The sequence below is a fragment of the Idiotropiscis lumnitzeri genome, chromosome 13 (assembly GCF_059441095.1).
Source record: "Idiotropiscis lumnitzeri isolate Australia: NSW breed Sydney's pygmy pipehorse chromosome 13, RoL_Ilum_1.0, whole genome shotgun sequence".
Classification (NCBI taxonomy): domain Eukaryota; kingdom Metazoa; phylum Chordata; class Actinopteri; order Syngnathiformes; family Syngnathidae; genus Idiotropiscis; species Idiotropiscis lumnitzeri.
In genome coordinates, this window is record NC_142403.1 from 471,639 (window position 1) to 486,265 (window position 14,627).

Consider the following 14,627-nt stretch of genomic DNA (forward strand, 5'->3'; position numbering starts at 1 on the left):
AAAATAAACTATCCTGAATACTTTATAGTAGATAAAAATATTATTGATAAAATCTCAGATATCACTAATGAATTCAATAATTATTTTATTCAAGTTGGTAGGAAATTAGCAAAAGAAATTACAGATACAATAAATAAACATGAACTAAATAATTGTCAAGAATAATTGACATACTAGGTTTCTTAGAGCTGTAAATGATATAGAAATATTAAATATTCTAAAAACAATCAAAATACAAAAAAATCTAGTGACTGTTTTAACATTGATATGATTTTAATAAACATTATAGAACAAGTGCGACCATTCACATACATTTGTAACCTGTCCTTCAAAACTGGTATTTTCCCATTATTCCGATATATAACAGTGGAGATAAACATCGACTCGCAAATTACAGACCAATATCATTGTTGCCACAGTTCTCAAAAATCTAGAAAAACGATCGAAGTACAGAGGGGTTACAGATTACGGTTGCAGAACCGCCTCCAAATCAACGCTGGGAAATCCAAAGAGCTGGTGGTGGATTTCTGCAAGCGTCTGCACTCTCCACCTGCACCAGTGAATATCCAGGAAACAGACGTTGAGAGGGTCTCAACTTACAAGTACCTGGGTGTTCATCTGAACAATAAACTGGACTGGAGCGACAACACAGACGCTCTCTATAGGAACACTCCTCAGGAACTTCTATGACTCGGTGGTTGCATCGGTCATTTTCTATAGAGTGGTCTCCTGGGCAGGAGGCATCTCGTGCCGGGACAAAAAGAGACTGGACAAACTAGTGAGGAGGGCCAGCTCTGTCCTGGGCTGCTCCCTGGACTCTGTGGACTCAGTGGGGCGACAGGAGGATGACGGCAAAACTGTCATCAATGCTGGACAACCCAGCCCACCCACTCAATGACACTCTTAGAACACTCCACAGCTCCTTCAGTGATAGACTGTTACACCCTCGCTGTATGAAAGAGAGATTTCGCCGCTCCTTCCTGCCGGCTGCTGTCAGACTTTTTAACAAGAACATTAGGTCAAGCCTACAAACGGGCGGGCATTAGTGCAATTGTGCAGTCCGAGAATGCAATACACACTACTGCTGTGCTTTATCCAATGCTGTACTTAAATATTGACCAATGCTGTTTTTTGTTTACCATTACAGTATTCTTACCACTACAGTACTTTTATCACTGCAGTATTTTCTATCATTGCAGTACTTTTACTATTACAGTACTTTTATCATTGCAGTATTTTCTACCATTGCAGTATATTTTTTTATCATTGGAGTACTTTAACCATTACAGTACTTTTATCATTGCAGTATTTTCTATCATTGCAGTATTTTTCTATCATTTCAGGACTCTTACCATTACAGTACCTTTATCATTGCAGTATTTTTATCATTGCAGTATTATCAATCATTCAGTATTTTTTTTTTATCATTTCAGCGTTTTTATTTATTTCCCCTCTGTACCATGGACAGGCAATAGGAGTGTTTCTTTACACTTGTATATGTTGTGGGATGTAAGTGTATACACATGGGGATTTGTGTATATACGTATATATTATATATTGTCATGTCATTTTCCAGCAGTTTGGTTTTAATTGGTTTTATTAATGTACAATGTGCTTGAGCAGGGGTGGCCAACCAGTCAGAGACTAAGAGCCACTTTTTTTTCTGTGTTACTGCAAAGAGCCACATTATACACAAGGGCACACATGAACATCAGCCGTATTATTATCCAATATTCTGCATTCAACATTGTGGCGGGAGAGTTGGATGTCTGATACGCCCCGTTGATATGATGCAAGCGGTAAAGTCTCAGAGTGTTTCATAAACCTTTTAAAAAACTGCATCTGATTTTCTGCCTGACTTTTCAAACTTTTTCAGTTTTTTCAAAAAACTCGTGCTTGCGAAGTTCAGTCCCTTTTGGAAATTCTTGTTCAAAATTAGGATGGCGTAAGCTGAAGTGACGTTGAAGATAGGAAGCTTTGAAATGCGCTATTGCTGCGTGACATACAAGACGGACCGGCTTGCCATTACATTGAACAAAAAAACAAACTCTCTCACTTTGTCAAAAATATCCTGTGTTGTTCTTCATATTTTTGTTTAACTGTGCATTTTTTCACTACCATTTTGAGAGCCAACTTAACGGAAATTGTTTACAACATAAACAATGTCACGCAAGAGAGTCTCTCGTCGTGCGTTTGACAGGCTTACCTCGTCAGCGTGCCATCTAGCCGTAGGGGGAATGAATGGCAGCGTCAGCCAAGCGTTTTTGATGCATGTAATGTGAAAGCTCCTGAAGAGCGGCATGAAACTACCCAAAGAGCCGGGCCTGTCCTTGAGGGTCTTGAAAGGCACTTGCAAATTGAATGTATTATTATTATTATTATTATTATTATTGTGTCCTGGGTCACACAAAATATTCCACTTTGGAAAGATGACAGTTTAAGAAGAAGTTTAAATAAATTCCATAAAAAAATGTGTCATCTCACTACTTTAACTGGTTACATGAAGTTATAGGATATTGCGTGAAATACTAAATAATCAACCAAACAGTTAAATCCAAAATGTTATCTTGTACCTTGCTCCATGAGTATCTGAGGGTCATCGGGGATTACATCACCATCAATAACAGGTCCAAAGGCAATGTGGTACCGTGCAGGCTGGATGTCTTGATCCACCAACTCTTGGTAATGTTTTCTCTGGAGACACGCCACAAGCTCGACTGTGTCCTCAAAATTACAGCCAACTTTGCGGCCCAGCATTCTGGCATACTTGGCTGGCTGGAAGCTAACAGCCCAGCTTGACAGTGCTGTGCCACTTTGGGTGATGGCCCTTTGAAACAGGCCTACATATGTTTGAAGCAGAGAAAGGAAAGAAGGGAACAATTATTTATATACTTTTTGAACAACAATGACAACAATATTGAAATAATGTGTGAGACAAATATCAATAATGAACTTGTTGTCCACATCTAAGAAATAAATGGGTAGTGTTGGAATTTGAGAGGGATTAGTGTCAGGAAAAGAGACAAACTGGGCTGTGAAGGTATGGGTTGTATGGAAACAAACAGGGGCCGCGGGCCACTCAGGGCCTCAGTGTTTTCCCCTCCTATTTGTCTGGAATTATTAAGGGAAAAAATATTAACTCAGAAAAATCACAAGTAAAATAAATAATGTTATCTGCCAATTCACAAAATCTTATTATTTAATTGAATAAATAGTGAATTTGTTGGTTCTCTCTATGGTTTTCAACTCATTATTTTATGGCTCGTTCTTGTAAAGTAAAAATTGACTGACAATATGTTTTGCCGGCCTTCCTCATACGTCAATCCAATGGGTCATATATGGAACACTCATAATGTTATATTAAATATCGATATATATAGTGCTTTCTTATCCAGTGCATCTTTACTCTGCATACAGGGCTATTGTTTTTGATAATTTTTACTTTGTGCTCGATAGATGTGGTTTCCAACTCGAATTCTAATTAAGAATGACATCCAGCAGCAGTTTCTCTTACTCTAGTAATATCAATACCATAAATGTCAATTTGAGCACCCATGTCTCTCCTACTGTTACTGAATAACATGACATTTGTTTTGAATTCATAATTATAACTACACTTATTTATTAGATAATTTATTTTAATCCAACCTAATTTTTATTCTTTTAAATTCTTGTTTCAACCCCTTCAGCACCTGTAATATATTCCCCCCAAAAATTAAACTAAACATAATAGTATTATTCATCCCCACAACTGCTCCCTATTTTCTAAATAACTTGAAAATCCCTTTGAATGCAACTCCTCCGCAACCATGTTTGCTCAGTTTTTAAGGAGTACACTATAATCCAAGGTATCAAAAGCCTTTTAAGGTAAACAAAATGTCATGACCCGTGCCGGTCACGCCTGTTTTGTTATTGTTTTTCCCAGGTGAGCAGGGGCGTCTCCTCCGGCGACCGACTCCGCCCGCATCATCACGAGCGGGAAACCAGCCCACCGGCGCCGCACCTGACATTCATTCACTGACTAATTCCACACACTACTTAAGCCACCTACACTGACTGCCCGGCGTCGGATAATTTTTCCTGCATTGCCCACGTTCATGACTCTGGTATTGATTGTTCTCTCGTTCATGCATTTTTGCTCTAGCGATCTCTTTGTGTTCCACGTTTTTGCCAGCTATTGCTCGGTCTCTTTTCGTTCCTCGTTTTTCCCCATTGGATTTCCCTCTTGCCCTTTTGGCAAGCTATTTACGTTAATCGTTTTTCCTTTCCCTTGCCGGTGCAAGCGTTTTCGTTCCGTCGTTTACCTCTTCCCTGGTGTGAGCTTTTCTCCACCAGCGCCTTGTGTTTTCTCCTGATTTATCGACGGGTGTAATATTAAGATAACTATAGTTGCCTTGATTGTTGATTGGACTGCCACTATTTTGTATTAATAAATACTCATTGTTAAACCGATTTTCCTAGTGATGGGTAGATGAGGCATCCTGTATCGTTTCGACACAGTGACACAATGTATTGACATTGTGTTGACACTGTGTTGCTGAATACTGACACCTGGTGGACTTGCAGGAAACATTTGACAGGGTCATCTGACACTGATCTGTCAAACTAATTTTATCCAATTCCATTGATTAGCGACGTGATGTGTTTTTATATATCCTATTTCGTATTACTTTCCATCGCACTAATTATTCTCTTATCTAATTTATATATTTAACTGAATTATTGTTGTATTGCACTGGAGAGGGGAGCTCTCTAATCTCGTTGCACACTTGAGTACAATGACAAAGGGATTTCTGATTCTGATTAGGCATTTGCTTTCACATTATTTTTACATACACGCAATTTCATAAAAAAAATATTCGAGACGCAGTTGATAAATTAAGAGAACATCTGTCTGAATGCCCAAGTAAAAGTGTTGTGAATGACAATGGACTCATTGTAATTAAAGCATTTTATTCCAAAAAATTAGTTTCTCCAGCGTTTTGTTATTCAGTCTATTTCTTTTTTTGAGGCAATTTACCCTGCCTTTGAGAAGATCCTCTCAGAAGGCACTGAAGAGGCCGGTGTGCACAACGCCTGTATGGCTAATATAAATAGGTGAGGGAATGTTGCCTCAATGGACTTCCAGTATAAGAGCGGGTCTTCCGTACGTGCAACGTGTCCTGCTGACATATAGCGCTGCACCTCTGAGTGCGCATCAACAGTGACGTCTTCCATCTTGCGGATCTTTAACGCAAAGTAACGCGCCAATAACTCGATGCTTGTTTTGAGCGTCCATCCTGTTGACAGATGCGCTTCCTTATGAACACAGTTTGGCGCGCGACCGCTGTGTCGACACGATTCTGGTAGTGGTCACGTGACTTTCTCAAAGCAGTACGCGCACCGACACGGGGTTTGCCCTGGAAGCTCGGCGCGCGCATTGACGCCTCGGTGTCGTTGGACCCATCACTAGATTTTCATGTGTCCGCGTTTGGAGAGTCCTGCCACCTTCTTCCCAGCGTTTCGCTGGCAAGACCTGACACAAAAACACTTACAAAATTTTCTTATCTAATACAGTTCCGTTAATTCCATATGTACCCTCAATGTGGAGTGCGTACTTCTCAATATTGTATCGCTCTATAGATTTGTCTGACCTAATTTCAAACAATTTCTCGAATATCTTACATCACAGCCATTGGCCAGTAGTTTTGAAAAAACAAAAAAAAACAAATCATGTTTATCCCCATTTTTCTAAACTGGAATAACTTTTGCCATTTTCTTTTTCCATTTTACAATTTCGAATCCATTTAGCTTTATCTTTTGCCTCTTTCAATTGTTTGATGTCATTCAGCATTTTCCTCTCTTTCTGTGAGGACCAGCCAGGGCTGGAAAGCGGTGAGGGTGGATTCTCAAAACGCGGACAAGAGAAAATGTTCTGTAATCAGGGTTTATTATGACCGGCAAATGACAATGGGCAGTCGATAGGCAATATAACTTGCTATCATTAATAATTGGGAATCTACTATTACTGTCGTCGGGCGACGAGAACGGAAAGCGCTGGTGGAACAAACTCACACCAGGAAAACCAAAACGAGGAACAGAAAATGCTTGCAACGCAAGAAAACCGAAAACAAGAATGTCCTTCCACAAAAGGGTAAGGTTAAATCCAAACATCGAAGCGATAACAAAAAGCGAGCCGAAACGTAGCTGTAACATAAAGGGAATCAACAATCAACAAATACTATACACGAGAAAACTTGGGCAAGACTATAGCAAGGGCACATAGACGAGAGCAAGTTGGGTCAATAATCCGACGCGCAAGTGTGCGCGTCGAAGGCTTAAATAGTCCTCAATCAGAGTCCTGACAGGTTGCAGCTGTGTCGCTCGTGAGCGCGTCCCGCTCGCGGCCACATCCCCGGGTAATGCGCCGTCGACCACGCCCACTCTGCTGCAACAATGACACATGGATCGTGACACTTTCTTTTGCAACTGCTTAGCCAACTAAATCATATCCCATGTTCCCGGTTCTCCGCGGAACAGGTCATCCTTTTGTAATCTCAAAAATACCTCCCGATACCTCTCTTTTTTTTTTCTTTTTCTCCTCAATTCCACTCATTAATTGCGTCTCCAACTTCACATAATGTCCATCAATTCCTTGCTTCACACCATCGCTTTCATACGGTTCATCGGAACAGAGCCCCATATCACACCTATCTCCACTCCTCCTGAACAATCCACTCCCGTGCGTCCCGGCCAAATATCAAACAAAACAGTCCAAATTGTATCACACCAGTCACACCGCTTCCACATTCACACTCTAAAATACCAAGTCCAGCTTTCCGTTATAACACACCGACTTCGTGATACGTAAATACCAAATTTTACACCGTATCAGGACCACGAATAGTACCAAACTATTTGTGTAGTGGGTAAATACCAAATTTTACACCCCACTACTGAACCACAAATAGCACCAAACTATTCCAAATAGTACCAAACTATTTGCGTAGGAAGTAAATACCAAATTTTACACCTTCCTACTGAACCACGAATAGCACCAAACTATTCCAAATAGCACCAAACTATTTGCGTAGTGGGTAAATACCAAATTTTACACCTCACTACTGTCCATAAAATAGTACCAAAACCTTCCTATTTCAGTCGTAAGTAAATACCAAATTTTACACCTTACTACCATCCACACATTTATTATACAACATCCAAATTACCACCGCTTTCCTCTGTTCAATTTAGTCGTCCTCAATTGTGCAGAATATTTTGACTAAGTAACAGGTATTCTGCTTACCTTTTAGATGTGGCCACCAGAGGAAAACGGGTCCAATTTGCAATGTCCTTTTTAACAGGTCGACACCTGGTGTGGATGTGGACCCTGTGGTTCTTTTCCTGGGTTCCAAACCCTGTGGTTCTTTTCCTGGGTTCCAAACCCTGTGGTTCTTTTTCCTGGGTTCCAAACCCAGTGGCCTCTCGAAATCTTTCCTCTCAAATCACGTCAGGGTCACCAAGAATTGTTGGAATTTAAAACAATAAATGTGGCAAAAGTTTACCAAAGTGTTCGAATTAGTTATCTGACTCCAATTAAATTAATCAAACACGACCTACATTCATCCAACAATTGTGCGCGCTTGTTTTGAGAGAGAAATGACCAGAAAGCCGGCGATTTCACACGGGAGTAGATTTATTCCTAACAAGAGATCTAATACAAATCTGGGGCTCGGGTCCCTACCATTACAGCTCTGCGCGTCCCTGTAGCCAACAGAGGACTACGCCCCCCCCGAGTTGCCCAGGATCATTTATACATTTCAGCAAACAAAGCAAAGATATCCTACTATTCTACTATTGGCTATGTGTCATCTGCAGTTAACTTTAGCTTTCTCTTAGTGGACGTCTTCTGCCCGCAGGATGACGTGTCGGCTTGTCCAATCTCTCACAGCAGCGCCTTGATGTCGGGGAGGCCCTGCGTCAGTACCCCCGTTATCAGAAGTGCGGCTCGTCCTGTACAAAAAATATCTCCCACCTACGTATTTCACACAGCCTGCCCTGACCTTCCACTGCACATCGAATCAAAGCACAATCAGCCAATATCTTTATTGCATTAAACTGAATCCATGTAACTTGTAGTCAATCGTATAAAATCCTTTATAGTCAAATGTATAAAATCCTTTAGTAGTAGCTGAATAAAGAGTTTTGTGCAGTAATAAATGTTGATGTTTATTTGTTTTTTTTTATTTAAAGAATAACCCTTTAAGATATGTCGTGACCCTATTGCCATTCAAAAAACGGTCACTATGGTTGCTACTGGCTTGTTTTGTTTTGACGCGTGTCCTTTCTACCATTTCCGAAAAAAAGTCTATCACAATGTACTTGGTCCACTTTCCCGTTCGGTCACGTCACGTCACGTCACGCCAGGGTCTAAAACTTTTTGCTTTCCCATGAGCAAGACCTGGGTCTCATGATCCCATTGATTGTATAGACCTGTGGCTAATTGCCACCACACCGCCCCCAAGTGGAGGGAGGTTTAAATCCAAAACATACTTCAACATAAAAGGCTCGTACACACCGGCCCCTAATTGGGGCTGACAGAGGGCAAACCAATTTATATAAATCATCAAACAGGATGAGCCATTAAAGTTAAATCAAATTACAGCATTATAAACAAAAACAAATAAAAGAGTACAAATAATCAATCTTATTACATAAACCATGTACTGGGTATATCTTAAAACATGTATACAATACGTGTTGATTGTTACTCATTTGCCTCACAGAGAAGACGTATCTTTGTCACTGGTCTTTCAAGCATACTGGTCTTGGTTTGAAGACGTAAGGAATGGACCAGTCCCTTTTTTATCATGAAATGTCTCTAAAATCTTTCCAAGTATCCAAAATCCACGGGGAGCCTCTGAATCAACAACAACAATAACGTCTCCAGGTCAGAAATTTCTTTTTTCTCTGTTCCGTTTTTGTCTTTCTTGTGGTAAAGGTAAGTACTCATGAGTCCAGCTTTTCCAAAAAAGCTAAATCCTGACTTTGTCTCCATCGTTGTCGTTTATACGTTTCTTTTCTCTCAAAAAGTCCAAGGGGCAACACTGGCTTTCCTTTCATTAACAAACTATGGTTTGGCTCAAGGCCATTGGGATCATCGGACAACGTCAAAATTGAACGATCGTTTTCTTTCCAGTTCCGGCACCACGCGAGTGGCTGCCTGTTTAAAGCAGTGTGGTTCACTATTGAGCCTTTTTCGTGTGTTATGATCATTGTTATAATTGAGCGGGTGTATATGGCAGTGTGTGAGTGTATTGTGTGTGCGTGCGTCAATATCTCTGACTTTTCCAGGTTGTTTTTTTCATCGTTGCTTTCAAGAGAAATGGTTACATCTTCCTTGATGCTCCTGTCCAAACTGACCTTGTATGATAAGATAAGATAAGATGTCCTTTATTAGTCCCACAATGGGGAAATTTGAGGTGTTACAGCAGCAAAGATATAGATCACACAGAGTCGGCGGCGTAATGTAGCCATTAATGTATAACATTAGCAAGCAGACATTCATAAAAAGCATGCAAATATACACAGTATAAACGTATCTAAGTGTAAGGAAACACTCCAAATGCCTGTCCATTATACAGAGGGGGAAACGCTGTCATGATAAAAACTACTGAATGATTGAAAATACTGCAATGATAGAAATATTGCAATGATAAAAGTACTGTAATGGTAAGAGTACTGAAATGATAGAAAAGTACTGCAATGATAGAAAATACTGCAATGATAAAAGTACTGTAATGGTAAAAAGTACTGCAATGATAAAATATACTGCAATGGTAAAAGTACTGTAATAGTAAAAGTACTGCAACGATAGAAAAATACTGCAATGATAAAGGTACTGCAATGATAAAATTACTGTAATAGTGAACGTCCTTCAATGGTAGAAATACTGCAGTGATAAAAGTACTGTAATAAGAATACTGTAATGGTAAACAAAATACATCATTGGTCAATATTTAAGTACACCATTGGCTGAAAGTACAGTAGTAGTGTATATTGCATCCTAGGACTGCACAATTGCACTAATGCCCGCCCATTTGTAGGCCTCACCCAATGTTCTTGTTAAAAAGTCTGACAGCAGTCGGCAGGAAGGAGCGGCGAAATCTCTCTTTGGTACAGCGAGGGTGTAACAGTCTATCACTGAAGGAGCTGTGGCGTGTTCTCAGAGTGTCATTGAGTGGGTGGGCTGGGTTGTCCAGCATTGATGACAGTTTTGACGTCATCCTCCTGCCCCCCACTGAGTCCACAGAGTCCAGAGAGCAGCCCAGGACAGAGCTGGCCCTCCTCACTAGTTTGTCCAGTCTCTTTTTGTCTCGGCCCAAGATGCCTCCTGCCCAGGAGACCACTCCATAGAAGATGACTGATGAAACCACCGAGTCATAGAAGTTTCTGAGGAGTGTTCCCCGAACGCCAAAGGACCTCAGCCTCCTGGTATGCGAACTGGAGTGGGTCCATTGAGGAGCTGACCAGGGGGCGCAGATGGACGAGGACCAGTCTCTCCAGGGTCTTCATCAGATGAGACGTCAGCGCCACTGTTCTGAAGTTGTTGAGCTCCTTCGGATGGGGTCTCTATGGTTGAAATGTTCTTACTGTTGTTTGGTATGTTTACTCTTTCATCCTTAAAACGTTTTGTCATGGAATGACCATCTTTAAATTGTACTGAAATTTCCATTCGTTGAATGAATCTCTTTTCTTTTACTGACAACTCCTCTTAGTAATTGGATAATGTTTCATTGAAATCCTGATTGTATTGATTTATCAATAACTGTTGGAGTCCGTCAACACTGTTCCCATTAACAAGTGCAGGATGGTGGCCATTCTCACACTGTGTTGCACTGCTTTCTTGTAGAAGCCCATTAATCACCCAGCCAAGAAGAGCATTGACAGCATTCGGTCCCTCGCCGCGACTGTTTATCACCTCCCATGGTTCCATTACCTTTGAGGCGTTTGTGCCGATCAACAAATTAACATTGGTGTTGATACAAGGAATGTGGGCATCTTTGAGATAAGACCATTTATTTAGCTCCCTGTCACTGATTAAATTGTCCACCGACACCAGCATTTGTTTCTGTTTGAATGTGCTGGGAAGCTGATAATAATGGTTGACCACAGAAAGAAGCTGGATCAAACAACAGCACTGATTTGCTGATCTTACTTAAAATTAGAGGTATCAGAAATACGCATTATTAATGGGATTAATCCAACCCCATTTTAATGCGGTCAATTATTTTACCGAGCGATTAAGACTCATCTTGGCCGAATAAACAATGTAGTGCTATGACGTAGCGCTGACGCTTGCGAGACCAGAAAAAAACATCAAGCACGCGAAATCTAGGACACGCCTGCATGGGCTTGCTGTGTGGAGTTTTTGTCGGTTTATATAACTAAAAGCATCATGGGAGTGGTAAAAATGACGCAAATTCAATTTTGAACAGTAATTTTTTTTTAAAGTGACCTATTGGTGTCATTGAGAAGAGCAAAGTCCTTTGTGTGTAATGCCATCGTGAACTGAACCACCATCGCGGCACGTCCAGTTTGAAATATCATTTGCCAATGCCAATTCTCCAGCCGCTTGTCAAACCCAGGCATCCATGGATAACTTGCGACAGAAACCGGTGGATGGATCAACTAAAAAGAGACTGGCCAAAGCCATAGCTAAGTGGGTGGCCACTGTGCGTTAGCATCGTGGCGGACGAAGGTCTGGCTGAAATACTTCGCATTGCGTCCAACGACTGCACTTACAAATTGTCCTTGAGAAACACCATTGCAACCCGCATTCAAGACTTGCAGGAAGCGGAGAAAAGTGGAAGCAGTCGTGCTCACCAGTGATTACTGGACTTCTCTCAGTAATAGGGCTGGGCAATATGACCTCAAATCAATATTGCGATAAATTGAGCAATTTTACCTCAATAACGATAAATGCACAATAAATTGCCCCCCGTGACCAAAATCAAAATAAATGCAGGAAATGAATATTAACTGCTTTTTTATTGACCAACTGGTACACATTACTTTCATTGAAAAATAAAAGTACAAAAATCATTTGTATAAACATTCCAAATAGCTTGCGTTGCATGACTGGAACAATGTCACAAAGAACAGGAGGAAAAAGGGTACCTCTCGCAAAATCTTCTTCTGCAAATAGATTGCGCCAAGATGCTGGAATGCCATGTGCAAAGGCCTAGATTTTTAAAAAGGTCTCTTGTAAACAATATAAATAATGCCATGTGCAAAGGAGCTAGTATGACCTGTAAACAAAATGCTAAATAAAATGAAAAAAATGTCAATTAAATGCCAATGCCAAATAAACAAGTGTGCATGATCAGGAAAATCTGCCGTCTCGAGTACTCTGGTGCGCAGTCGCCACTTGTCATCTATGTCATGCACAGTCAGCCTCAAACAGGGAGCCATGTTGCGACTCGACCACAAGTCGAATGTGGATGCAAAATAATTGTCTAAGCTCCCGTCCCGATGTTGTCCATATTGGGAATTACGGTTTGCGATAAATATTTTCGTACCTCTTGCCGGCTACTTTAATGAGGCGTTTAAATCCTGTGTGCTCCACTGTAGCCAAAGGAGCTATATCTTTAGCTATAAGCTAGCCTATCGCGTTCACCTCTTAGACGTCCTCTCGTATGGTGTCGCCTCCGTTAATGGGCTGTTGTCACTTGTCGAACCTTGGTTCTCACTTTGAACTTTTAGCACAAGCTCCAAGTCAACAGCATGGTTGTGTTGTAGGTGGTGAAAAAGAAAAGGTTGGACGCGCTGTTTTGGGTGCTTACGGCGCACCTTGTAGTTCATGTTCTTTTGCTCAGACATCGTCTTCATGGAACCCAAAACATTTCCAAACGACAGATGTCGAATTTCTTTTCGGGACAAGCGCAACAGGAACAATTTCAACGAACATTACTTCGTCTTGAGCCGCTTCTGGATTTGAATCGCCAGCTACGAGCGCGTCGTCTGTCTTCTTCTTTTGTTCAGATGGGTTTAGTCACGTGCACGACACGCGCTATAGCCGTCTTAAAGGGGCATGAACATAGCCGCAGACAGAAAAGACTTTTCTTTTCTTTTTTTTTTTAAACGCCGAATTTACCGACATGAGCAAAATGATGTCGGTCATTGGAATAAATTTCGGTAACAGTAGATTTTCGGTTTATCGCCCAGCCCTACTCAGTAACCATAACTACCTTGGTATGACAGCCCATTATTTTAACCCATTTTATTTGCACTTTGTTAGAAAGGCTGTTGAGATGCTGTTTTGTGTGACTTTGTTTGTGTGAATCGAATCCAATGCCATGTTTTTTTCAATAAAAAAAGTTTTTGCATAAAAACAAAAAATCAATTAATATATTAAAGGATTAAAGGTATTGCAATTCAATAAAATATCGAATTATATACATAATATACCAAGCATCACTAAATGGCGGACCGCGGTCCGGATCTGGACCGACAGATGGTTCGGACCGAACCCATGACCAATCTATGATGAATTTTTTTCAGGGCGCATTCACAAACGTTGACGCAGCAATTCTAGTTAATACGGAAAAGGCGTCACTGATTTGAGCCAATCAAATCTTTTGTTTACGATCCACTGCCAATTGCACAGCAGACCGGAAGAGAGTGTTGCTGACATTATGCCTTGCTAAAAGGTTAGCAAGGTCGATGCGTGTTGTTTTAAATGAATGGACGGAGAAATTTAGTTTCGTTCTGGCTGCAGCCGATTCAAAACCAGTGTGCATCATATGCTCCGAAACCGCCGCAACATTGCGAAGCGCCACTTCGAAACAAAGCACCGCCCTTTTGTTCAAAGTTATCCGCTGAAGTTTGAGGTGAGCGCACACAAAAAACTTCGAGTGCAGTATAACAGATTTTTACATTTTCGTTTACAGCCCAGCGGCATGCAAACGAATGTTCACTAAAAGTATCCTGGATTTTAGGGAAACATGAAAAAACATTCAGTGATGGGGAAGTTGTAAAGGAGTGCTTAAATGCGGTTGCACAAACATTATTTAAAGGAAAACACAAAGCCCAGATGTGTGAAATCTACCAAATCCCAATGGCCCTGACCCCGTTCCAACCCAGATTTAAGTCACTGGCAGGGCCGTCACAAACTCATTTTTCTCATTCAGAGAAGTTAAAAATATTCAAAAGAAAAGGTGGTGTCAAAGCTCATTTTGAATTAGTTTTTCATAAGGACAGCCATTTTTATTGATTGTGTACTCAACATGTTGACCTGTTTTACTTGGATAATTAGGCTTTCCGTTTTTTTTTAGGCTGATAACTCTTTGATTTAAGAAAAAAAGGTAAAAGATGTTAACTCAATGCTTAGCGCTTGATATATTTCTGCAGGAAATATTTTACTGTTTTTTCTGGAAGTGGCACCCTTAAGTTCCTGGAGCCACATTTTCTTGTATGTGAAATAAACGCCTTATATTTGTTTGACTGGCAAAGGTGTTTAATGGGAATATTGCTAAATATTTAGTATATGAATGTGCTCTGTTGAAAATGACTAAATATTGAAACTATATAAAAATGTGAACATAGGCTAGACATTAAGGGAAGTTGGACTTTGGTTCGGACCTTTT

At 40.6% G+C, this 14,627-nt stretch overlaps 1 protein-coding gene across 12 annotated transcripts in view; it reads right to left on the reverse strand.

Moving 5' to 3' along the window:
* nlgn1 (neuroligin 1) overlaps positions 1-14,627 on the reverse strand; it is a 342,392-nt gene that overhangs the window by 148,237 nt on the left and 179,528 nt on the right. For 10 of the 12 annotated variants that reach the window (XM_088312249.1, XM_088312254.1, XM_088312251.1 and 7 more), the window contains one exon: positions 2,574-2,840. The exons of the other annotated variants lie outside the window; for them this stretch is intronic. In XM_088312249.1, the coding sequence (XP_088168375.1) occupies positions 2,574-2,840 (267 nt within the window). The remainder of the gene's footprint in view (positions 1-2,573; positions 2,841-14,627) is intronic. 12 annotated transcript variants of the gene reach the window in all.